Genomic DNA, 26,340 nt, shown 5'->3' with positions numbered 1-26,340 from the left:
TCAAAATCTTTTGTCCTGTGACAGAAAGCTCCCTTGGGCCCCTTGAAACAGTGTTTACCTTAAAACTGTGTGATAACTGGTTTGTTCAAGGGCCTCTGTCAAGCTCTGTGCAACCTCACTCATGCTTATCCATCGCCCCCCTTTCTGCCCTATTGTTGATCAGTCTCTTTCTTCATCTATTGAGTATGTTTATCTTGAAATCCCTAGTATGCAAATCCCTACTATGCATATAATAAAGGATTGGCGTTTCAAATAGCAATTATGCATCCAATTCCCCATTATATCATCATGGTATCTGTTTTACAAATTGCCCTGTCCTGACTACAGCATCTGTTGACAAAGCATTCTTAGACTCATAGACTGCATTTACATCTCTTCTGATGTCATAAAGAGTCGTATGGTCATCAGTGTGGCCAATGCACGGATTTGAGGATTCACCTGGGCTGACATTCCTTAAAGTAAGGTAGCTTTCAAGGCTCATGATGTAATGGCAACTAAGGTACACAAAACCAAATCATGGGTTTTCATTTCTTTCAAAAAAGGCAACTGACATGTGATTCATCAAAAATGTACCATGGATTTGGTATGAGTTGCGCAGTAGATAAAATGGATCATCCAAAACTTTTGCAGAGCACTCTGGATAGCCAACGACAGACGTCTTGTTTAATGTGAAAGACTAGTACCGCCATCTGCTGTAGATATTGTGTACTTGCAAGAGACGTGATGACAGAGCACAACTTGCTTTGATGCCTCCACTGTTAACCTTGTTTCATAGATAGTAATGCTATATAGTGAAATAAAAGTGTGCTACAACGGATTGAATATTATTAGAATGGTGACAATAATAATACAGTAAGGCTCTTAATTTAATTATCTTAAAATTACATTTTCATTGCGAAGTCAGACTTGACTTGCGAAGACATTTTTATTTCGAGCCTATACTCACTATTACAACGGCATAAAAGGTTTACAACAACATTTACACATTGAATCTGCAAGACAAAATAAAGTGGGTAGCGGCTTCACAGAAATTCAGCGTATAGGCTCCCAGCGCAATGTGCGCAGACTCGCATTCATATCTTGATTTCAGAAGGAATACCATGTCTGAAAGCTCAAACGTTCACGACATTTGTAGATGTAATCTATACGACAGATGAATTAGAGGCATTTGTGCGTCTTCACCTTGTACTCATCGCTAGGTTGGCAAGAAGCAATTTGTAAAGACAGAGATCAAAACTGTAGGGTGGGGCATGACGATAGAGTAACATTCCCAGTTTGGAATCACTTGAGGAATCTACGGAAGTTGGTAAGAGGGTTAATCTACCTATCTTACGTAGCTACGTTTCGCTTAAAGTTGAACAATTAATTGTTAGCGAACCAATAAGATGGCTAACAACTAGTTCGTGAGGAAGATGGGTGACTCAGTCATCCATACCCTCGGACACATTTCACCACGTATGTCAGCTAAGTTAAAACCAAGCTACACAATCCTTCAAAATAACTTCAAATTGACCGAACTGGTAACTTTTAGAAGATTAACCTCATGGCATGGTTACTTTGTGCTATGACCATAAATGATGACGCACAGCTGTAGAGACGGCTGAGCATGCGCACTGATACCTAAACAGTGACACAGACAGGAGCAGGACCAGCTGTTTCCATCCAAGCTTTCGTGAACTATTGCAGACATTTGGAAGTTGCGAGGTCGTTTTCCGAGCCAGCGTAGCTGCTAGTATTGTTGACTATCAGATTTTGATCATATATCCTATTTTCTGTTAAAGAGATCCTCCGAAAGTTGTTTTGATTGAAGGATGCTGACTGTAGCCCACTGGTGTAAACCCTGACTTGTGTATCCGTCTGCAGCTTCCAATGCACATTTATTTTATTAGGCTACAGCATCAGTCAGTGCTTTCAACGCAGATCCACACATTTAAGGTGACTAATACGTTTGTGGAACAGGGCATGTTCGTAATTTGTGCTGTATGGCCAAAACATAAACAGATAGCAAAGAGTCTCTTTCTGAGTACGGCGTATTTCATAGGACTCTAACCTATCTATCCTATCCTATCCTCTATTCAGTCCTCTAACCTGCATTACTGATCTGGTCCCAGGTTACAACCACACCTGTAAAACTGCAACATCATGGAGGAGGCATTGAGCAGGTTGAAAGCTTTGACTCCTGAACAGCTGCGAGAGGAGATCATAGGCGCTGGTCTGAAGTGTGGGCCCATCACCAGCACCACCAGGGCCACATTCGAAAGGAAGCTGGCACGCACTCTCCTGGAGAGCCAAGGTATAAGGAGTGGAGAGAATGAGACGGACAGCCCCAGCAAGGCAAAAGACTGCAGCGATGATCCGGTCCATGTAAATTCACACGAGATAGTGGGATGCGAGTCAATGACTGGCAGGCAGGAGCAGAAGACCCCCTGTCAAGGATTAGACAGTCCGCTGGGAGGGGAGAATGGGGTGAAGGACGGCCAGTCATCTGCTGTCGAGACTCCCACCCATTACTATGGAGTGTGTCCACCATCTGACTCACCAGGAAGAGAAGGTAGGCTGCTACATAAATGTGTTTATTGTGGCAGAACAGAAGTTCAGGATAGCTTTACAATACAATATCCTTGAGGACTTTGGTATATCCCTATGTTTCAAAGTCCGTCTTGCTTCCTTGTTTTCATCTAATCTAAAGTCATTTTGCTAAATTATGTTTCATCTGTGTTGTGGTGGACCCTACCGAGCAAGTCTATGCTATCTCTGCTGTTTAAAAGTCCAGTTTTTAAACTCCATTGCAGCCTGGCTCTGACTAGTGTGTTGATTCTCTCAGACAACGTCCACGTCTATACGGACAAGAAGAAAGCTCTGGATGCTGTCGTGAGAATGGAAGGCGCCAGGTTTAAAGTCTTCTCCTGTAGGGAAGATGCAGAGAAGTTTGCCCAGGCTACCAGTGATGACACATCACCATTAAAGTCTCCGGGGTCGAAATCAAAGGGGACATCGGGCAATGTCACCCACAGTGGTATGTTCCAAATGCCTATTTTGTTATGACCTAGAAGAAGACATACATAATAAAAGCTGTAAACAATGCTTTGTTTTTTAGTATCAGTATTCAAGGTTCCAAATATTGTTCTCAAGAAATGTTGCAATCTGTCATCTAATAAATACATAATTTCATTATTTGTTGATGGATTGATTATTCGGTTCGCTGTTTTACTCTGCATTACCTGTGGCCTGAACAGTATCCAACATAAGATTTTACAGATTCCAATCATCCATGTTGTACTGTAATGGTAAATCTCTCTCTTTTGTGCAGCTCTGAATGTGGAGAAGGGAAATGAATTCAAGAGTCCTCGTACGCAAGATCTGACCGCAAAGCTCAGGAGAGCAGTGGAGAAGGGCGACGAAGAGGCTTTCCGCCAGCTGGTCTGGAGCAACCCACGGTACCTTATTGGATCTGCAGATAATCCCACCATTGTGCAGGTAAGGTTCTTCTCCAGAAAATATAGTAGTATCAATGCTTAGCATATTGCTTCAGTGTCCTGGTTGTATAAATACTAATGAAATGTATGCCTTCAGTGTACTGTGAGTCAATTTGGATACTTGGATAAAAGGTAGATAGAATATATGAATGGTTAGTGATAGATATGATAAGTAAATAGTAAATTAGTTTAAAACCCACTTCATTGTATCTAGATGAGGGTTGTCAAAGACAACATATTCTCTGAAGGTCACACCACATTACATTCTAGTCTAACAGTAATGTGTTCCACATAACCCTGTCAATGCTGGTGTGCTATCAGTGGAGTTGTAATCTTTTTGAATAAATGGGCACATACAATAAAATAGGACCTGGTTTTCTAGGAGGGCTGCAGGTATAATGTTCTGCATGTGGCTGCGAAAGAGAACCAACCTCGGATGGTCCAAGTGGTTCTGGAGACGCTTGAGAACCCTGACTTTTTGCGGCTGATGTACCCTGGGGACCAGGAGGCTATGCTGTGGCAGCGTATGGATTACATTGTGGACCTGTACCTCAACATGCCTGATAAAACAGTGAGTCAGTCAGTGCCAGTCAAATATATTTGTGTTGGCCTGAGTTCATCACTATCACCCCTTGTGTGCTTTTATTATCATTATATATAAATATTGTCTTCAGAATATTTATTAATTTTCTATATTGCTTTCAGAATTTAAAGCCGTTCACCTTCATGATTTATTTCCTGGTTTGGATGAAAGAGAAATCCAATGGGAGGTGCTTCAGCATCATATAACCGCATATTGCTGTTCTTATCTCAACAGAACAATGAGACACCTCTCCATTTCGCATGCAAGTTTGGTTGCCCAGAAGTAGTGAATATGCTTTGCTCACATCCAGCCACAGATAAGCACCACATGAACAAATACAACCAGAAGCCTGCCAGTGTGAGTAGGACTAGAAGTGTTTTTGTTTTTATCTTGCTCTCATTAATCCAGCCTTCTTCAAGTATCACCACCCCATATACCTACCTCAGTGTGTTCCTCACTACCTCTACTGGGCTTTACAGGTGGTTTGTGAAAGGAAAAACAAAACCAAAGAAATGAAAAAGAAGATCACAAAATATATGGAGGGTAAGTGACAGCTGATAGTAAAATGGTGCAGCGCAGTGGTTGCATAACAGACTGACCCTCCACTCTCCCTCAAACACAGATCGCTTCTATGTCCCCTTACTGAGGGCAACTGACAACACTCTGCAGCCTGTGATTGGACGGGCATGTTCCTCATGTTCAGGGCAGCGGAATGAACATTCACTGGGTCATATGATAACAGGAACACCCATAGATCCTACCATGACAGTCACTGCTTTTGTTGGCCCTCTGAGTTCTTCAAAGGTACGGCCATTTCATTAAAAAAAGATTTTCAATAAAGTATTTTTAACTGTGTTTCAGAATGTAAACAGGCATACTGATCCCATTCAAGTCATGGAAGTTACTTGAATGTGAGAAGTTCTGAAGTTCAGAAATCAGTTTCAAACATTTGCAGAACTGTGGCACATTGACTCTCTCCCATGTCTGTTCTCTCTGTCAACTATAGAAATATCATTGCCTAGAAGTCACTTTGCCCTTTGAACCCTACAGGCAGACGAGTTCCACAAATTATGGAAAACTCCACCTAGAGATCGGGCGAAGTACTTTCATGACATTCTTAAATCTGATCCTGAACGCGGAGCGGAACGGGTTGGAAGGTATGCAGTGGTGTACCAAGAGCATGAGTTTAAGAGGCAGATGATGGGAGTGCCTATAAATTGAACTGAATTCAACATATATAGTATATATATAGTTCCCCATTGCCCAGTTTCTTTTTTTTGGTGTAGCAGAAATTATATTCATTATGGACATTACAGAAATGTAGACGTATCAACTCAATATAACTGTCATTTAAGAGCATAAAGTCAGTACATTTCATTAAAGCTATTACATTTTGCAAACACTGTACACCCACTGCAGATTTATCATTTTGCAGGGAGCTTGCACATGAGCTTGGTTACCCCTGGGCCGAGTACTGGGAGTTCCTGGACGGCTTTGTGGATCTGACTGTGGAAGAGGGATTGAATGTGTTGGAGGCCTATCTGCACTGGAGGAGCAGCAGCAGGCCCACTCAGTGGGGGTCTGAGCAGAGAGGAGCTGGCAGCAGGGGGTGCGCCATGATGTCCTCAAGTAAGCTGCGCTTCACAGAGCGATGAATCAGTTTCGAAACCCGCATTTTACCGTCTTTCTATCACCCATGCATAAAGGTTAAGTGTTCTCCCATGCCTGTCGTCTCCAACAGAGAAATCCGATGCACTGCCCATTTATAATTCCATTGGGGCGGATCTGGACAAGGAGGATCGCTTTCCTCAGGTGAACATCAGGAAAAAGTGGGAGGACCTAAGTGAGGCCAAGCAAACACTGGCATCGGAGAAAAGTTCTGCAAGTTCCTCCCCAGCCCCGGTCTGTAACCTGATGCAGAAGTTTGACAGTGTTGGCCTCCTGGGCAGTTCTGCCACACACTCAGAAGACAAAGGAGAGAAGGGGAGCGGAGTGCTGCCTGAAGTGAGAGACTTGGACCAGTCAGATTCAGGCATTGAGGGCCTGGACCAATCAGAGACTGGCATAGCATGTTTGGACCAATCAAAGTCGGATGCGGAGGGTCTGGATTTGAGTGATCCAGACTTCTGGAGAAAGTGGCAGAAGAAGCAGCGAGCAGACGGGGTAGAGGACCAGTCCAATGTTAGCTCAGATGATTATTTAACAGCAGATGAGGAAACGGGCTCCCACTCAGGCTACGTAGACGTCTGTGGCACCTTTCCCCACGATGGGAGGAGGCACAGACACAACTCGGGTTCCACTTGCTCATCATACAAATCCATGCAGAGCTCAGATTGGGACGCTTCAAGTGACCAGAGCCTGTTTTTTGAAGGGTTAGTGTTTTGGACTGCATTGACAAGGGCGCTCATAATGATGGTGTCTGTGGCTGTCAATATCATTTGAAAATGAATTTTCTCAATTGTTTTCAGCAATTCACCCACCAGATTGGACAATGAAGTGCTATCAGTGGTGGAAGGGATACCCATTGACCCCCAGAGATACCCTGCTGTCGCTAAGTGGAAGAGCACTGTTGTAGCGTATCCAGCCAAGCACAGGCAGAGGTACCAAATTCTTATCATTCAATTTCATCATGTTAAATTTAGAGGTTTTTACCATTAAGTGTCTCTTTGTGGAAATCATTCAACCTGTTGAAATCCTTACTATGAATCCCAGATTTATAGTAATATAATGTGGTTGTGTGAGTGAGAGATGCAATTCTGACTTAGTTGTTTCCTCTCTGTGGAGGGACTTCATTTGTTTTTAACAAAGGCTTTATTGTAGCCTCAAATGCATACTGAATGTCAACCAGAGTTATTATAGTTTTGAAATTTTCATTAGTTTTTTATCTTTATTCAGTCTTTCAGTTTGATGTTTGATTGCAGTTTAGTTTTAGTCAGTTTTACGAGTGCATACGTAGTTTTATTTATATTTTTATTTAGAGGAATTGACTAGGTTTAGTTTAGTTTTTATTTAGTTTTAGTTTTTCAGGTATCGTGAAGAAAGATTTATAGAAGCTGAAAAAGGTAGGATGAATGCATGATTCATTTCATCCATCCTAGGTCCTTTTTATTAGGCCAGGGTCTCGCAAGAAGCCAAACAGGACAGGACAAAGTAGTGTAGCGAGGCTGATTTTACCTGCATTTCTATTTCGTTTTAGTTTATGTGACATTGTTCATTGTAGTTTTAATCATATATTTATATAATATATATTGTCATTTTTACTATTTCAGTTAACGAAATAACTTTTTCACTGCTAGTTTTAGTTGTAGTCTTAGTGTCTGTTAGTTATAATAACCCTGATGTCATCCAATCTTGATTTTCAGCTGGCCTCACAGCTCTTCCCCCAATCCTTCACAAGATCCTCGCTCATCCACCCCCCTTGGCAAGACAACTCCACGCTTTACCAGCCCGACCTGGCTCTGCCGTCCTAGGAGTCTCCTTCCTGGCTCGCCTGCTTATGGTACCCTTTTTACACTTTTGGCAGACTTGTCATTTCATTTTGTCTGAATGTTAATGGAAATATAATGAATTGATATATTTTATAATTTACTATATGCCTTCCCAGGTGCGGTGCTCACAGCCAGGCCTCTGAGAAGCAGTAGCCAGACAGGTGGGAGCGCGTCTGTGTAAGAGGCTGTCTGTGTTACATCTTGTAGAAGCGGAGAAGATGCATCGCTACTACTGTTATGCCTTACATGAAATTAAATGCACTTTTGTATTATTGCAGATTTCAATCAGTTTGCACTCTATCTGTTTTGCTTTTACAAAGTATGAGCTACATTTTGCTGAACACTAATATGCTATATATATTTTTCTCATTTTTTAATGTTAATACATATATTTTAAAAATGTTACACTCTCAATAATATGTGTACTATTTGGGTGTTTTAGTTATTCCCTGTTGCTTTGTGTCTATGTGCAGTTAAGCCCTAGTTGGGCGAATGAATCTTTTAATGCTTTTAAAAAAATAAATTAAGTAATGAGATGTATGTTTTTAAACAGACATGGAATACTGCGTCATCACTTTAATATTCTTTCTTTTTCTTTGTCCCCCAAACATTTCTAGAACAGTATACACGTTTCGTAAACGGCCGCTAGGGGGAGAAATCGAGCGTTAATTGAGAAGAAGGGGTGTAGCCTACTTGCGCCATTTGGTTGTTAAACGCTCTTGTGATTTTATTTTCATGTCAAAAATAGGCTTTGGTTAGGATAACTACCTGTTCTGCTTTTAAGAAATTCCCATATATTCCCTCGGATCCTGGAGGCAACTAATTCTGTTTTAATATAACCAGTGCTATTGCCTATTCTGCAATGTGAATCCAGTCCAAAAAATGACTACTTTTTGTTATTCTTAATATGTTGTCAGAGAAAAGAAATGCGCTCAGTTTAAAGCAATATATTTTTATCAGAGTGCTGAAAAGTTGTAGAAAGAGGTTTAAAAGCAACTAATAGGCACTCACCTTGTAAAAATGTAACAATAATGCTACATAATAAGGCTAGAGAATGATTATTCTTTGTTGATTTAAATTTACACATTCTTTCAGTAGCCTAATATGTTTGAATGAGTGAGGTTTCTAAAGCATGGTCAATAGCGTGTCCCTCTACGTTCTTTATGGAGATTAAGGGAACCGCGTCATTAAATCATGGCTAATTTGAATGAAGGCTCCTCCCTACAACCCAGTGGTGTGGTTACATCGCTGAAATGAAATGACACAGGCTTTCCGGAATACACTTGTCGTAAAAGAAAGTAAATTCGATCTATTTGGATATGTGAACACTTGGAAACATATGGTGGAATCAGGGAACATTTAAAAGTACTCACTGACACGATATTTATGCAGGGATAAATTATGAAGTAATGGTAACTTCAGAATGCCCGCTTGCGCTGGAGAAAGGTTTAAACCCAGCGCCTACATACCCGTGGCTACTGCTGCGTGTCTTCTTGTGGGATCCTCAACTTTATTTTTTGTGTTCACGTAAGTTTTGCAGTTCCTTTCTTTACCTGCGTCTGGAGAGCTACTACCTCATTGTAGTCTAAAATAAGGCTACACGGGTTGTACTACCTCACATTCTACATCTGTCATTAGGTCTTCACTCGACCGGTACCGTCTCTTTCAAAACGTAGCTTACTTTAAATGTTCATGTTGTAAATTGCCATTGAACATGTGATCTGTGACAACACGCTATGTTAGACGTTTTTATTATTAAACCTTTATATAGAACTAAAACACATTGCAAATTCAAACTCTTCTCACTTCTCACCATGGTACACATCTGGATAATGATGACAGTCGTTCGACATTTTTTAGCATTTAAAGTAATACCATGTCTGCCCACATTACGCCTACTGTGTTGCACAGGCTCTTAATGTATCAGCTATTCCCAAATAGTCACGTCGGCCCTGAAACGAGGGGTTTAATACAACTAGGACATGATCAGCGTGAGGCGGGGGATTGGTGTTCCTGACATGTACAGCTGTCTCCTGTGGGGACTGTTGTATGCTGATGAGGTGGCTCTCCGTAGTTCCTGCCTGTTCAATTCACCCGATCAATGTGATACGATCACAACCGAATTAGAAGTGACTGCATGGGTTAATATTCAATTACCAAACTGGAAAGTGACATTTAATTTTCTTTCAACTCCTTCCGGTTATTCATGGCTAATCATAACTGTTTAATTAAGTTCCATTGAAATTGAACTGTAAGGGATACAAACAATTATGTAGCTTTATTTGGGTGGATAGGCTCCATGTGTGAGCGACAGCCTACAGCTGCAGCCGTGCTCTTAACCCAGTGACCTCTCACTTCCATGGCCACGACTGTCCCAGTTTCCCTCCTCTGTACATTGTGGCCAGCTTCGCATAGGTCCCATTCAGCAGATGGGTGGCTGTGGATTAGGATTTTCAATGCCTTCTGATTCCCCATCTGGAATGGAGAAGGGGGCTATCAGTCTTAGAAGCTACCCTTGGGAATAACCGCTGATGGCCCTCCTGCAGGCTGCGGTTTGTGGTGTTTTGCTGTACCCTCCACATCTGGTACCGTACACCGTAAAAGAAATCGTAGTTTAGCCCACCCTTAATCCCTGAATGAATTGGTTAATGGTACTCTTAATTCTCACACTGGTCAGGGGGTTGTTGTGCTCATACTGGGTGTTAAAGGATGAAGGTACACCAGCCCTGAAAGGGAGTCATATGTTAACCTCATACTAGAACACACAATCTCACGGTAGCTAAGAAACCGGTGCTTGCATATGTGATTACTTTTCAACACACTGTTGAAGTAAATTGTGATAAATATGATCAATTGAGTTTTAACAAGTTCTGCTTTCATTGTCATTGGATGTTTTTTTTTATGCAGCTGTTAATCTACTTGATGTTCCGTCTAATTACAAAATCATGTCACCATATTGAATGAAACTCTTTTTTGTTTTATTTCTGTGGCTCTTGAAAACACATCGCTTTTGACTCAAAGCTGTTATGCAGAGAACAGGACCTTGACCCCCCACAGAGGCCAAATTGGTTTGGAGAGTATTAGTCAGTGATCATCATCATGTGTATTTAGCTGTGAGTAGTGGACTTATTAAATGTTTGAGGTATCATATCTCAAGTGTCCAGGAGTGTTGGATGCCTGAAGGTAACCAGCTCAGTTTTCACTGTTTGAATGAACAAAGTGAGATGTATTTTCAATGGTCTGCCCATGCCACTCAAGAACATTGGGGTGACTTTTGGGGTGATCTGTTACCATGATATCACAGTGATTAATATTCACAAAGAAAAAGAAATACAATACTTTTAAACATTAAGAGTTTGCACCTAGTAAATTATTATATGTAGTGGATGCATACTTATCTTACATAGTTTACAGTCCCACACTGGGCTCGGGCCTGTGACCTCAAGCATTGGTGTTGGATGGCTGTTTGCATTTTTGAAGGTGCTGTGTAGTGAGGTTTATACCTCACAGTTCAGTAAGATGCTCACCTCGGACGCTCACAATCTTAGAGCTATGGCCCTCTACAGGAATGACATGGATCTCATACCATACCTATGGTGTTTTACCCTGTGCCTGCAGCAACAGCAGAGTCAAGTGTCTCCTTGTCTTCTTAGGCTGTTTTTATGGGGATTACCTAGAAAGAAAGTATACAGTAGTAGATAGCATGGTGTGGAATGCTAAACTAATCTTCCTAACCGCAGGTAATACGTTGATACGATGTGTTTATGCACCCGCTGGGAGCCCCGAGGTGATCCTTGCTGCCGTTGTGCAAATGTGAAGCGGAGATCTGTCGAAATCCATGCCAAATGGTAAAGTGCTCTTTACCTTGGAGTCCTCCTACGACCCTACACAATCTCTATGGTTTCTGTGACTGTACAGAGAAGATGCCTTCACTGTTGTTCTTCAGCCCTCAAATAGTTTACTAAGTTGACTTAAAGTCATGCGGTAACCTTTGAAAAATGTCTTTTGTTCCTGGGCAGGTGGAGGTCATACCTATTTCAGTACTCTCTGTCCTGTGATAAGTAGAAATAACTTGACACCATAATATCACTGAAGCTCAACATTATTAATGCAGGCAACAGTATACACAAGTACACCGGCTGTACTACAAACACGATTAGGGGAATATTTAGGGCATGTGGCTGGGAGCTGGACAGTGGGAAATCTGGGCAGCCAAGCCATTCGATTGTGGGGGGCTGTGAATCCCAGGCAAGGTTCTTAGGTCAGGTTTAGATTGCTAAGCTTACATATCTATATGGCTTTACGTTGAAACCCTGCTTTAACAAGAGGATAAATGAAACACCCAATAAGATACTTAGTGAAATACATTGCATGATTCTCAAACACGTAGTCATTTGTTAGTGTATAAACATGTTTACGACTGTTCATGTAGATCACTGAGACATAGCTTAGAACTATACTGCCTCATACAGTTAATTTATGGCCGCTTAGTGCTGCTTGGCTATCTGAAAAAATAAGGCTCCTGAGAACCCAGAACATGACGTATTCAAGTTTCAGAAATCTCCTTACCGGTAAATGGAAAATTATAGCCCCAGATAGGACTGTGTATGACTGTTAAAAGAAGTGAAAGACAAATACAAGACCCAACATGCAGAGGTCGAATTATTATTAGACATATTCAATTGATTTAGTTCACAGCGGTCAGCAGGTTGTAGGGAGCTGTCTTCTTGTGGTTAGCTGTGAGCAGTTTTCCTTCGGAGCGGTTAATTGTGGAGGTCCTCTTGGTTATGGGCGGAGATGTGCTGGCGAAGCAGTCTGTCAGAGGATAATTATTACTCCAGTTAGTCTAAACACACCAGCTTCCTATTTTTCTCAGATTTGCAATAATTGCCCTTAGGGGCCTACATTCGTCCGACAAAGCCCTTCCAAAGGAAAACTAGATTGGGCTCTAAGGCAAGCTATCTACACATGGAGACATTTAAGTAAGCATTAGAACAGATCTACCATACATTTAAGCAATATGGTACGAGTGTGAGTGGGGTAGGTAAGGGATATTCCCACGGGTGGTGTTCGGCCGTAGCCACGAGGCCGGAGGCCTCCTAGTACCGGATGTTGCGACAGTTGAACAGGTATACCTAATGAAATGGCCAGTGAGTCTATATATATCATAGTATATAGTCATAGTAGCAATTACTGATTTAGTATCTAATTATTTTGTGCCCATGCTGTGCTGTTATTCTCCTTATTTACATCTGCTGTGGAGAACATAATGAAATAATCATCTTTGGTGTCAGTGACATATTTCAAATACATTGTTCATTAAATGAGTAGCAATCCTTACATTTATGACTTGAAAGGAAGACCAATGACTAAAGGGACTACTGTAACTGTAACAGTAGGGCTACAGGACATTGTTAGTCTCTCGTCTACTCTCTATTTCCTGTCTTGCTCTGGCTGATTATCCATTGTGATTAGCAGCTCTGTTCACGCCATAATACTATGCAATCTAGTACATACTATTTAACTAGTGCAGGTGGCCAGATTCTTGATTATAGTGAACATCTGGTGAGGTTGCAAGAGTTAGACTGCTAGCATGCCATGGGTCAAGGATATGAGTGTATATCAAGGATGTCAGTGCAGTCTCTGAGGATAGTAGGCCTAGGACAGTACCTCTAAGTTAGTTGGTTGCAGTAAGACCTACAACAATATTGTACAATATTTATGCTTCAATACAATTCATCCTCAGGTATTGAATTGTCATTTCATTCATATGACAGGGCAATTACAACACTGCCCCTGAGATGGCCTGCAAGTACAATCAATAGACATCATCAAATTGCAGAAAGCAAGGACATTTATTCAACATGGAAAAAAGAGGAATCCACATCAGATCAAATGTGTCTCTAATGGTTTGGTTGCAAAGGTCTGAATGCACATTTTCCTGCTGTTGGCAGCTCATTTAAAAAAAAAAAAAAACGATTAAACACGATGGCTCATTAATCAAATTACACACACCAGAGACACACTTTTCTAACACTTTGCCATTCAATCTCACACAAGAACTAATTGGATTCACTTCATCCTTCCCATTTCTTTTCAGAATATGTTGTGGTATATTGATTCGCTGTATTATATTACTTGATATATTTGTTACACTGACAGTGACATTGCGACATTTTTGTTGTCAATTTATTTCTACACATCTTTATGAATCCCTTATTGACATTCTCTCCCGCTGCTGTGGAGGGATGCAATATCGTTCTCACAGTCCTCAGCCCTGCTCAGTTCAGTCTCCAGATTGGAGGGCAGCTTACTCCGCCGGAAGATTTAATATGCCCTCGCGCCACTGTTTCATCAGCAGCGAGCACGGCTTGTCTGGGTGGCCCTGCGATGTAATGAACTCTCACTACCGTCCAGATGGTCAGAAATCAATGGTGGTGGTCAGGTTTTGTGGAAGTGTAATCCCTTTTGGTAAGAAATCGGGTTCTTAAAGGGAACGAGCGTCGTAGTCCTCTGCTAAGCTTCTGCCGAGCATCCCTGCACAGAACGTGCCTGAAATGGGAAGACACTGAGGCTGTCCACCTGTTCGACTTTTTGGCCACCATTTTTTTTTCTTCATTTTTTTCTCTCTAATCATGTTTACCGTCATAGGTTTATTGTCTGCCCCATATCGGCGGTTGCATTGTGTGCTAACTGGATATACTGGCTTATTCTACTGAAACAATTATCTAGCCTTCCAAATAATTAATTTCATGCTGTTGTAATGTGGTCATTAACCCTTCAGTCAGAGAACTATCTACAAAACACATATAACTTACACAAAACAGACAATGAGGTGTGTGTGTGTGTGTATATAATTTATATATATATGCACACAAACTATTGTACTATTAGATAAAACTAAAAAGATATGGCTCTAACTGTGCAAATTAAATGTATCCACTCAGAGGATAAGTCTCCTCTTCCGGCCCAGCGGGGAGTCCTTCCATATTGTTATTGCGGTGGGCACTGGGCAGGCATGACTTCCTGTATCAGTCCTTATTACAGTGGAGCTGAAGGAGCCTCCGACTGAAAACACTCTGCTGTCTGACTAGTAGGATGTGCAAGGGATGTGAAGTGTGAAGTGTCCATTATGTTGAACAGTTTGTGCAATATCCTTCTCTCAACAACCAACTCTAGGGGTTCCAGACCAATCCCCAGCACAGAGCCAGCCTTCTTTATCAGCTTGTTCAGTCTGTTAGTGTCAATGGCTCTGATGCTGCTGCCCCAACAGATCTGCAAAAAAAATTGCACTTGCAATAGCAGACTGGTAAAAGTCAGGCAACATCTTGCTGCACACATTAAAGGACCTACGCTTCCTCAAGAAGTAGAGTGTGCTCTGTCCCTTTAGACAGCCTCTGTGTTGCTTTTCTAGTCTGGTCTGTTGTCCAGCGAACACCCAGGTATCTGTAGGCCTCCACCACCTCCACCTCCTCTCCCAGGATGGAAATGGTGTTCAGCTTAGTCCTGGTTCCTTTAAAGGGCCAAAATTGTAATTTTTTTGTTGAGTCTATAGCATTTTGAATGAAAGGGATGCATCTTGAACAACATTTATAGCACGGTGAGCCAATCAGTGATGATTGGTACCAATATTTGTTTCGACATTTGAATCATTTTCACAAGTGATTGGAACAGAGAGTGTAGCAAGCTGCAGCTCCAGTTCTTGACCTCCCAACAGTAATGTGCTGTGGCTATGGCCTGTGCTGTGGGTATGACCTGTGCTGTGGGTATGGCCTGTGCTGTGGGTATGGCCTGTGCTGTGGGTATGGCCTGTGCTGTGGGTATGACCTGTGCTGTGGGTATGGCCTGTGCTGTGGCTATGGCCGGTGCTGTGGGTATGGCCTGTGCTGTGGGTATGGCCTGTGCTGTGGGTATGGCCTGTTCTGTGGCTATGGCCTGTGCTGTGGGTATGGCCTGTGCTGTGGGTATGGCCTGTTCTGTGGCTATGGCCTGTGCTGTGGGTATGGCCTGTGCTGTGGCTATGGCCTGTGCTGTGGGTATGACCTGTGCTGTGGGTATGGCCTGTGCTGTGGCGATGGCCTGTGCTGTGGGTATGGCTTGTGCTGTGGCTATGGCCTGTGCTGCATAAACGTCCCAAGCAGGCTGCAGTCATTGGTGCAGTTTCAGTGTTGTACTGCACGTCCAGCTGTTTGCCCCCACCAGAAGTGCCCCTCCCTTCTCTACACACACCCACACATATACAGACACACACAATCTTGTTTTTTCTTCTCACTGTCTGATGCCTGATTACAGAAAAGGGACATTAGTCGTCTCATGTGCCTCTGCTGCTGTGTGGTGCGGCGGGTGCCGTGCCGTGTGGTGAGGGAGGCTGCACTGGCTGACCGTGTTTTATGTAAGGCTTCTGCTTTCTCCCCTCTCCTCTCCTCTCCTCTTCTCCTCTCTCTCCCCTCTCCTCTCCTCTCCTCTTCTCCTCTCTCTCCCCTCTCCTCTCCTCTCCTCTGCCCTTCTCCTCTCTCTGCCCTCTCCTCTCCTCTACCCTTCTCCTCTCTCTCCACGCCGCCGCTCTGCTGATGAGAAGCAGCCTCTGCGGGCCTGTAATCCACAGTCCGTAATCTGAGGATTAAGAAGGTGCAGCTGGCACAGAGTGGGGCATCCCGATATGAGGACGGAGCCCCTCCCCCAACCCTCTTTCTCTCTCGGCACACCAGAGTCACTCTGAGACCCCCCCAACACACACACACACACACACACACACACACACACACACACACACACACACACACACACACACACACACACACACACACACACACACACACACACACACACACACACACACCACCACCACCACCCGTAAACCCACATCCCTTACCCTGATATCCAAGTCAAGATTCCACATGTTATCCCACATACATTCTCAAATCCTAAAACCAGAATGAGAAATTTCCTAGACATTATCTGTTTCTCTGGAGAGCATTGCGCTCCCTGCAACCCCCAATCTACGATAACACAGTTTGTTTCTATTTGGAGAGATGTGATTACTTACGTATAATCAGTAATATATTGGGTTTATCTGGGCCTCTGGCTTTGCGTTTGTTCAGTGGTGCTGTCGTGAGAAATGGTTGTTCAGTGCTCTGAGCTACCCTTGCAATTACTTGTACTCTCAGTTATATTATGCATGTGTAATAATGCTTCCATTTGATCAGACAACGTGGGAATAATCTACCCTGGCATCCCCCTTTGGACCTGCAGTGAAAACGCGATTACCTCTCCATTTTAATCTCGCTCCTAGGATATAAAAATCCCCTCGCTAAATCGAACGTTTCCATGTCTTCCACATTGGACTCATTTGTCATCTCTAGAGCAGAAACGATAATTACATCTTCCTACACGAGATGAGCTTTTCTACTTTCATCAATTAACAAGCAACAGAGACGCTGTGTGGAGTCTAACTTAATGATTTTTGTGAAAATGTGAAATGAAGTCTGTATTATATCAGTGTGTGATGTGTCCTCGGAAGAGGGTATTGGTAACCACGGAGATGCAGGCTGTCCAAAGCTGTATTCTGTTTCATCAGGTTTTTATCCCCAGGCATGTGGAAGAAGACAGACACCTTTGAAGGCCCTCTGTAAAGTTTCAGGAGCTTACTCTAGACTTCAGCCGTAAATTATGAATGTGGGCTTAGACATTCCCTCTTTCTAACTCGTCAGACGAAGAAAAATAAATCAAGACTCTCTATTTTTTATTGGCTACTCAGTGGGTGGAGAAGTGCGAAAGAGAAGCAGTCCAGATGAAATCAGTCGGGGTCTGAGATGGTTTCTCCTCTCACCATACGACCCCCCCACGACCCCCATAGTCAGTGCTGTAAGATCTGTGAGGGCCCCTACTTCCTTTTGGATGACATCAGTCAGTGTGGAGCAAAAACATGGCCGTTCCACAACCCTGCTCGGGGGTCTAATTAGCTGTCATGCTCTCTGCGCTCCTGATTTGAGTCAATGAGAGAGAAATCCTGTTTCGAAAAAGCTGGTCCTGTGGCACATTCGGTAGCAAAGGGTGGCAGCACCTTTCAAGGTCATAGATTGAACGCTTCTCCGGCACAGACATAAACGCATGCATTCACTCATTATTATGATTATTATGAGTGCCTTCAAATGAAAATGTCTGCCACTCAAAAGTAAAACAAGAAAAAAGTTCACAGAATGTTACTTGGTTGCATAAAGTGTGTATGTATAGGTTCCTGGAATATATATACAAACTTTAAAGCAACCAAGTATATAGCGTGTGTGTGTGTGTGTGTGTGTGTGTGTGTGTGTGTCTGTCTGTGTCTGTGTGTGTGTGTGTGTGTGTGTGTGTGTGTGTGTGTGTGTGTGTGTGTGTGTGTGTGTGTGTGTGTGTGTGCGAAGCTTGTTGAGCCATGGACCTTGACCCACTCTGTCCTTCAGATTCTCTTCTGTTGGTGGACTGTAGAGTGATGTTTTTATCTAGATGTGTGTGAACTTTGGGAACATTGCTTGAGTTGCTTGGGTTAAATCTTCTGAGTGCCTACACATCTTCTAGAGCAGACATATGCCATTGAAGACAGCACTTCTCTAAATCCTACACAAACATTGGCAAATCAGCAATAGTAACAGTAGCTATTACTATCTAATGAATTGTAATATTATATTGATAATAATTAATTATTTTATTTACTTTAGGTTACTAATGGCTGGAATGTGTTGCTGCCACTGCACAGAGCATGCATAAAGCACTAGTATACTACTTATAGCTTCATCCAGTTGATTGACTTTTTTGCATCACAGGGGTCCTTGGCTGGCTGAGAGGATCTGTCTGGCAGTGCCAGTATGTGCTGGCGTCGTTTTTTTCTTCGTGTTGGCCAACTTCACCATGGCAACATTCATGGACCCTGGTGTGCTCCCGAGAGGTGAGAGAACATTAGCGTGTCCTCTTTAAATTATGTTGCCTAAAAAAAACTATTTGAAAATAATTAAACAAAAACTTTTAAACAGGAGTTTACAGACATTAAAAGTATTCTGACATTTACAGATTTTTCATACCAGATGCCAAATAAGAACAAACCCTGCTGGTTATGTGCTCAGTGCATGCTGTTTAACACTTTCACTCATTAGTAGAATTCACAGTCACAGTTGACCCTAATCCTATGGGGGAAGGGCTGACCTGAAGTTTGGGTGCCTTCATCCCCTGGGTTTGAGAGGATGTTTAGCTGAGTTTTGTCACGTGATTTCAGCCGGTGAGGACGAGGATAAGGATGATGACCTGCGGGCGCCCCTGTACAAGAATGTGGAGGTGAGGGGCATCCAGGTGCGCATGAAGTGGTGCACCTCCTGCCACTTCTACAGGCCCCCGCGCTGCTCCCACTGCAGTGTGTGTGACCACTGCGTAGAGGTTAGTGTGTGTGTGTGTGGTTGTGTGTGTGTGTGTGTGTGTGTGTGTGTGTGTGTGTGTGACCACTGCGTAGAGGTTAGTGTGTGTGTGTGTGTGTGTGTGTGTGACCACTGCGTAGAGGTTAGGGCGTGTGTGTGTGTGTGTGTGTGTGTGTGTGTGTGTGTGTGTGTTTGTGTGTGTGTCTATTTGTAATGGTTTGTTTATGTTTGTAATGGTTTGTCTCTATGTGAAAGGTATTCATGTCGTGATGGGAAAGTTTGTGTATGTGTGTGTCTCTATAGCCCCTTTTAAACAGAGATCCTGCCATACTGCCGTTAAGAAGACCCTCTCATCACGGCGCCTACTCTGAACCAATCGGATGCCGCCCCAGTGTGTGCTGTTAGATAGCATGTCAGCGCTCCGCAAACAGGGGCATGATGTTTAACATCCGAATATCCGAATTCCGAGTCGTCTCGAATGTGTCATAGCATCCGTGTTGGGAAATAAACTAGCCTACGTGTTTCAAAAGCAATAATGGACCTAGTGTCTGCAGGCTCTTGCAAGCCGTGCACATTTCTAGCTATGGTCAGACTCAGGCAGAGTTGAACAATAACACAGAAGTCTTGGTTCATTTTGGTTAGCTGCTAGGCTGCATCACAACCCTATCCCGCCATGCTGACACTCCCTTTTACAGAGACGATATTCTGACTCTGTGGCTACCTCCGCAGCCGGCTTAAAGGCAGAACAACAATAACCCCCCATTCCATGGTCACATCGTTTATACAGAACTGCGAGGCGGAAATGAAGGTGCAACATTACCGCCTTGAACAGGCTATATAAAAGGCTCCTATGTGACACAGAAATGGCTACACAGATGCTGTGTTGTCTGCGTGCATGTACATGAATGTCTATGGTCATAATATGACCTTACATAACATAGTATCTGTGTGCATGCTTGTGCATGTACGTGAGTGTATGTGTATGCGTGTGTTTGCATGTGCATAAATGTCTGTATATGTGTATGTGTGAGTGCGAGTGCGTGTGTGTGACCTCTGTTCAGCTAGTGTGCGTGCAGCCTCTGACAGAATGTTAGCATCTGGAAAACACTTCTGAGGATGGGAATAAAGAAGAAGAAAGAGGCAAAAACAAGAGAGAGAGAGAGCAAGAGAGAGAGAGAGAGAGAGAGAGAGAGGTGTAGATGTACATACAAAGAGAGAAAGAGAGAGATTAATCAGAGTAATCTCCTTTGCTCTGATCTTTTGCTCCCTTTTCTGAAGAACTGACCTCCGTGTCATCAAGGACATGCTTTCCCACTATCACACAAAAACCCATTAAGCTTCATGGGGAATCTCATCCAATCATTTCCTCCACAAGACCACGGTATATGTGTCATCCTAAAGGCGGATCCAAAATGATAAAGGCATCCCATTCTCTCTAACCCAAGCTCCACTCTGCTACTCTGGATAATGTGCCTCTCATGAATTTATATTTGCAGGATTTTGACCACCATTGCCCATGGGTCAACAACTGCATTGGGAAGAGGAACTATCGTTATTTCTTCCTCTTCCTGTTGACCCTCAGCGTCCACATGTTGGCCATTTTCAGCGGTGGGCTTCTCTATGTGACGGAACATCTGGAGGACCTGTGGGCTCTTGAGGCTACCGTCACGTATCCTTGACAACTGCGCTAGCTCTACCTCCAGATTACTGTGTCCATTTGAACAATGTAATCCATTATGTAGCCTAATTCAATAATCAAATAAGGATAATCTAAACATTTAATACCCTTTTAGTTCAGTGAGGTACTCCTGTAAACCCCCTTGTGTGTGGCAGATATACAGCGAGTCTTTCTGCCAGGGGACTAAACATAGGCTGCTTTTTTTCAAGGTTCCGTCATCAAAATAGTCAACATACATCTGCGATAAATAATAAAGATGTTTTTCGGACTGTTGCATGCCAGTTGATTTCTCTGTGGGAAGCATCTGACATCACAGCCTACACATTTAGTGAAAAAGTTGAGCCACTCCACTGTGAGTGATATATAGGCCAAGGGCACCCGTTCATGGTAGGCGAGAGAGTTGTGAACACCATAGAGTGTGCCACGCATAACCCAAGTGGCAGCAGCTTTTCAGTAAATGTAGAGAAACCATTTATTGACGTAAACAGCAGTCAATGAGTGCCTGGAGCATGGGACAGTATGACAAAGACTGCACTGCAAAACAAACCACGTTTGAAAAGAAATCAGTTGATTGGAACATTATCTTATTATATACTTAAATATGAAACAGAAAGATATACACATATACATGATTTGGCTCTCTTTTGAAAAACGGGTGGTTGAGTTTATGAACTCAAAACTACGACAAAATAAGAGCCAAATTATGTTTTGGCTGGAGTAGTCCTTTAGCAGTCCAAAGCATTGCATTGTTTTTTTTGCATTAAAGAGTTTAATTAAACTACATTGCTTTTTTTGTTTTGGTAATAACTTTATCATTATAAGAATTATAATAATTAACTTAATTCTAAGTTATAATTGTGATATTCAAAGTAAAAGATCCTTGACAATACACTTAAGTGTGGTTGTTATGAGCATCTCTGGCCTCTTCTTTCTGCCAGTCCTTGGGCTGGCCTGCTTCCACCTGGTCCTGGTAGCCAGAGGTCGGACAACAAACGAGCAGGTGAGACTACCACTGCGCAGGGTCACTCTCTAACAGAGCCGGCGACACAATCTGCACCACAGCAATAACGTTTCGACACAGACACAGTATGTTAACTCGTTAGCGTGCCTCTGCCTCTCTGCAGGTGACGGGGAAGTTCCAGGAAGGAGTGAACCCTTTTACAAAAGGTTGCTACGGCAACGTGAAGTCTGTCATGTGCAGTCCTCTGAGCCCGAGGTAGCGTAAGACTGCCGACGCTTTTTGGAATTCCATTGTGTAGTGTTTGAACCATGTCGTTTCTAGAAAGTGTGAAATAAGCTCTCAACATTTGAGTCACATTTGAATTCGTTTGTATTCTTTTTTGATTCGTCTGTAGGTACATAGGGAAGCAGAGGAAGAAGACTCCTATTAAAATCCAGCCTCCTTTCAAGAGACCGGAAAGTGACAGGGAAACTCCTGTGAAAATTAGGGACAATGGAGTTCAAACTAATATCATTCCAAATAAGGTATCCTTCTATGCTTATTGTATACTGTATTCTTTTTAATATTGCTTTTAATCATTAAAGATTGAACATTTCATATATACATATTCAAAATACACATTCAGATACATACAGATTATACAGGTTTTTCTGCTGCAAGATACCTCTACTCTTCCTCCCTCCCTTGTTCTCATGCCAGAGAAGGAACACATTCATACTGTTCGCCTGACATGTTGTGATCTCTTCCTCCTCACACGCTCCAGGCTGTGGAGGGGGTGAATGAGCCAGACAGCCAGCGGCTGAGCACCCCGCCTCCTCTGCCACCTAAACCCGACCCCGTCCTCCTGAGGAACCACTTGGCCGCCTTAGAAGGTAGGTGGATAGAAGGGATCATGCAAAGATGATTGCATCCAATGATGTTCAAATATACAGTTCAGTGAACATTTCACTTAGTGGACTTAAATGTACAGGAAATAACTGCATGCAGTAAGTGCAGCAACACTCATGGCAAAGTGTATTAATGAATTGTATATACTATATATGTATGTATGTATGTATGTATGTAAAATATGTGTTTATATGAGCTGTATGTATTCATTTTCAGCATGCATTCTCAATTTATATTTCACATTGGATTATTGAGTTTTTTTTTTCTTTTTGTTTTCAGAGAGCCTCTTGTATAGCAGATCCTCCTTCCCATCTGCGCAGCCAGCAGGGACACTCCGCCCTTCACTGGACCCCCTCTCCAAGCTAGGTCCCCTCTCCTCCAGGGAAGAGGTTCGTCAGGTAAGAGTACCCACCTACTACTTGCTTGGTGACCTTATTATTTCCCTGAATGTTGTGTACAGGTTTTACATTCTCTGTTTCTCCGTCCTCTCCCCCTCCTTCTCCCTCCTCTTAGACTATGGAGACGATTATGCAGACTGGCGCACGCACCCAGGACTTCTCCTCTGACCCCAACCTGGGATTCCCGTCTAGCACTATGCCTCTGAACTCGCTCACGCTCAACTCTCGCTCGCTCAGCCTCAGGCACGCCCATCGCTACAGAGACCGCCCTCCTCTTTCCTCCCAGACATCAGAGGCGCTGACATCCACAGGTCTTGCCTCCCAGAGTCTGCGCCTCTCCCCGAGCGTGCTCACCAGTCGTGGCAGCAGCCTCTCCTACGACAGCCTCCTGGGCCCCGGGGAGAACGGGTCCCAGCGAGGGCTCCCTCTGCTGGGCTACCAGGCGCCCTACTTCCCCCTGGACTCCGGGGGTCTGGTTCTGGGCCTGTCCCGCGGGCCCGAGCCCCAGCGCCATTCTCCGCACACGCGCAGCCCCGTCTTCATGGGCATGACCCGCCAGTCGCCCCAGCCTCGCGAGCCCTCGCCTGTGCGCTACGACAACCTGTCCAAGGCCATCATGGCGTCCATCCAGGAGCGCCGCGAGCTGGATGAGAGGGACAAGCTCACGCAGCGGCACAGCCCCGCCGCGCTGGGATACGCGCCCGATGCCGGGGTTTATGACACCCCGAGCAGGCGCAGCCTCCCGCCGGAGGGGTTTCGCGGGCCGCCCTCGCGAGGCCCGACTCCGCCGGCGTACGGCTCGCGTGAGTTCCTCATGAGCAGCGCCGCGTACGGCTACGGCAGCCGCGTGGGCCTGTCCTGCTCGTCCACGTCCTCGCTGTCCCGCGCCCCTCGCATCGCGTGCTCTTCCACCTCCTCGCTCTCGCGCACGCCGCGCAACAACTCCTGCTCGTCCACCTCCTCCCTCTCGCGGGCGCCCAGAACCTCCAGCTCGCCGCTCCAGTCACACCCTCCGGGTGGCATCACCACACAGGACCGCTCGCTCTCCCCGTCGTACCACTCCATAGAATGCCACCTCCAGGAGTCGCCCTCCGCCATGCCCTATTCCCCGACCTCCTATGCCACCCCCCGAGGCCTCTCCTTCATATCCGACACTGAAACCAGAGACGAGCCCCCCTAAGAAGGACTACATCAGAATGACAGTTGACTTTGACATCTAATACACTCCTCTATACTCCTGACTTAAAGGTATCAGAACTGGCATCCCCTGGATGTTCTGGTGGTTCTCAAATTGAGAGTATATGTAGGCCTACCCTTGAACAGCTCCTCAGAGGATACGTGAGAGAGTTTAAGAGATCTAAAGCTGTAAAATCTCTACTCTTCGAATACCCGAATATTGTACTTCAATCTACTGCAGTATAGTGCAGTGTATTTCCCTCTCAAGATTCACAAAATACAAACATGTATTGCCATTATTAACAGATGTAGCCATCTTAAGACAAATTGTAATCATAATATTTGGGATTTCAGATGGCTCTTATAACAAAAAAAATTCAATGGCATTTCCCCCACATTTTGGATCACATGACACTACATTCTAATTATACCCCTACCAGTATAGTTGTATGTTCTACTTTTGAGGGCTTTGTATATTTTAATCAAGAAATGTTGAGAACCGCTCATCCAGAGAATGGAGAATAAGACCTGATCCCATTTAGTTCTAGATGGGAATCCAGACTCATTCAGATTTACACTGGAACCTGCCATTTCACTAAGAAGGAAATAAAAAAAATCAATACTTCTCTTCCCTATTCACATTTTGATGGACAAAACCTGACATTCTTTTTCCACCTTCCGAAAAGACTGCTTACTGAGATTACGTAGCCTACTGTTGCTACTTTGGACAAAGACGGATGCCTGTATTGTGTAATGCTTTGGACTGATTATCAAACGTCAAAACCTAAAGGGAGCAGTTTTTTTAAGTGTTCAGTGTTTGATGTTTGTGATGTATATTTTTTAATTATTTAATTGTATCCAGTGTGTTCCTCTGTCCTGTTTATACTCACCTTTGCAATATAATTAGTAAATAAAGTATTCTGTACATTTTGCTTTTTTATTTTGTAGCATCTATCTGCACTGCAGTCTTCTATAACACTGGTCACTTTAAGTCTTGAGGTGCAGACGTACAATCATTGTCCCAGTCTCCCAGTCTCCCTGTCAGCACGCCTGTGTTTCATGGTCGAAGAGACAAGATGTTCCCAAAGGAAGACATCAGCCCCAATTCAGAATGGATCATGCCCCCTCTAGTGGACAGCAAATGACAACAAATATGATTTATGTTTGAAACGATAAGGACACCTTGCTCAGTTCAATAACATCCTAGAGACGACTGCAGGCAGGCCTTGTACATTTTTGCCAAGCACCATTGCCGGCAATGGTTTGAAACTATTTTACCCCATATATCAGTCAACTGGGTTTATGTAGCGTAAGTGGTAGTAATTAGAGAAGCACCATGGTTACAGTCTCATGTCGACATTAAGATATGAAAATAGAGATGTGAACTCTTCTGCTAAGCGTACCCATAGTCTTGTAATTGTCGTAGATATGAGGAATAATTTTGTAAAACAGAGGGAGGAAAGAATATTATACGCGAAATTAGGTGAGTGAAACTTTAATATTCAACTGATTTAGCCTACTTTGATTCTTTACTTGACCATATTTTCTGGTTCATTTAGCGTTAGTGCGTTGGTGCAGCCGTTATCAATTCATCCATCTGTACCATCATATCCTTTTTCATCATAGCTCAACAGGAGTTCGGTATCCATAGGCAAATGGGCCGTCACTTAACCCCAGGCTACCTCCCCCTGACCCTCTCTTTTTGTTCTGTTTAATGAGACATGCGTTAGCAGAGATGGGGACCTCGCCGATAATTTAACAGAGTCTGATAACATTGTGGAAAAAAACTAGTCTGGATCTCTGACGAGCTCTCACAATTATATGTTAGCCATCTGAGAGGAGTGATAACATCACTTAAATGCCTTTGATCAAATATTAACGCCGATGCGTGAGGTTTTTTTTTAAACACCGCGTCGTCCCAGAGGCTTTTATGGGGAGCTCTGTTTGATGTGCGGCGGATGAGCCACGGAGCCCGGGGTGGAATAATAACGAAGATGCGGCGGAGGGATGTTAGTTGTGTGAATGTAGAGAAACAAATACATGTCTACGCTCTGACTATTTCAAAGATCTCAGCCTTATAACCTCTTGAATATGCTTGAATTCATTCGGTGTCCTTGTAGGGCTTAACAAAAGTAAAGTGAGGCTGTCTCATGCAGGCCTATGTTGTTGAGTTCTTGGTGTGTATAGCTTTCTTTACAGGTATGCCAAGGCTGTTCATTTTCCCACTTGAGAAAATGTATGCCAAACACCCATAGGCTTCTAGCCCTGACTTTTCTTTGGCTGCCTCCAGTGTCTAGATGGATCAAGA

At 43.6% G+C, this 26,340-nt stretch overlaps 2 protein-coding genes across 2 annotated transcripts; both read left to right on the top strand.

Annotated features, from left to right (window-relative positions):
• The first annotated feature begins 1,065 nt into the window (after positions 1–1,065).
• LOC105911736 (ankyrin repeat and LEM domain-containing protein 2) lies at positions 1,066–8,101 on the top strand. Its single transcript, XM_012840565.3, has 14 exons — positions 1,066–1,306; positions 2,112–2,551; positions 2,825–3,016; positions 3,311–3,477; positions 3,859–4,047; positions 4,294–4,416; positions 4,539–4,602; positions 4,682–4,863; positions 5,110–5,216; positions 5,495–5,688; positions 5,801–6,431; positions 6,528–6,659; positions 7,422–7,558; positions 7,664–8,101. The coding sequence occupies exons 2-14, from the start codon at positions 2,143–2,145 to the stop codon at positions 7,726–7,728; spliced, it is 2,592 nt and encodes an 863-aa protein (XP_012696019.2). The 5' UTR covers positions 1,066–1,306; positions 2,112–2,142; the 3' UTR covers positions 7,729–8,101.
• A 103-nt stretch (positions 8,102–8,204) lies between these two features.
• Positions 8,205–24,036, top strand: zdhhc8a (zinc finger DHHC-type palmitoyltransferase 8a). Its single transcript, XM_012840564.2, has 10 exons — positions 8,205–9,074; positions 18,350–18,471; positions 18,796–18,953; positions 20,428–20,600; positions 21,507–21,609; positions 21,734–21,825; positions 21,965–22,094; positions 22,334–22,442; positions 22,738–22,856; positions 22,972–24,036. Exons 1-10 carry the CDS (start codon positions 8,971–8,973, stop codon positions 24,034–24,036), a joined length of 2,175 nt encoding a protein of 724 aa, XP_012696018.2. The 5' UTR covers positions 8,205–8,970.
• The last annotated feature ends 2,304 nt before the right edge of the window (positions 24,037–26,340 follow it).

Source organism: Clupea harengus, chromosome 21 (genome assembly GCF_900700415.2).
Source record: "Clupea harengus chromosome 21, Ch_v2.0.2, whole genome shotgun sequence".
Classification (NCBI taxonomy): Eukaryota; Metazoa; Chordata; class Actinopteri; order Clupeiformes; family Clupeidae; genus Clupea; species Clupea harengus.
Note: the sequence above shows the minus strand (reverse complement) of the source record. Positions and strands in the feature narration are given on the sequence as shown.

What these genes read in the sequence shown, in the direction of transcription:
- LOC105911736 (XM_012840565.3), top strand. Translation starts at nt 2,143, where the DNA reads ATGGAGGAGGCATTGAGCAGGTTGAAAGCTTTGACTCCTGAACAGCTG. An exon ending in ACAACCAGAAGCCTGCCAGT is followed by an intron (nt 4,417 to 4,538) that starts GTGAGTAGGACT and finishes TGGGCTTTACAG; the next exon opens with GTGGTTTGTGAAAGGAAAAA. An exon ending in CCAGCCAAGCACAGGCAGAG is followed by an intron (nt 6,660 to 7,421) that starts GTACCAAATTCT and finishes CTTGATTTTCAG; the next exon opens with CTGGCCTCACAGCTCTTCCC.
- zdhhc8a (XM_012840564.2), top strand. Translation starts at nt 8,971, where the DNA reads ATGCCCGCTTGCGCTGGAGAAAGGTTTAAACCCAGCGCCTACATACCC. An exon ending in TGTGTGACCACTGCGTAGAG is followed by an intron (nt 18,954 to 20,427) that starts GTTAGTGTGTGT and finishes TTATATTTGCAG; the next exon opens with GATTTTGACCACCATTGCCC. An exon ending in CCACTTGGCCGCCTTAGAAG is followed by an intron (nt 22,443 to 22,737) that starts GTAGGTGGATAG and finishes TTTTGTTTTCAG; the next exon opens with AGAGCCTCTTGTATAGCAGA.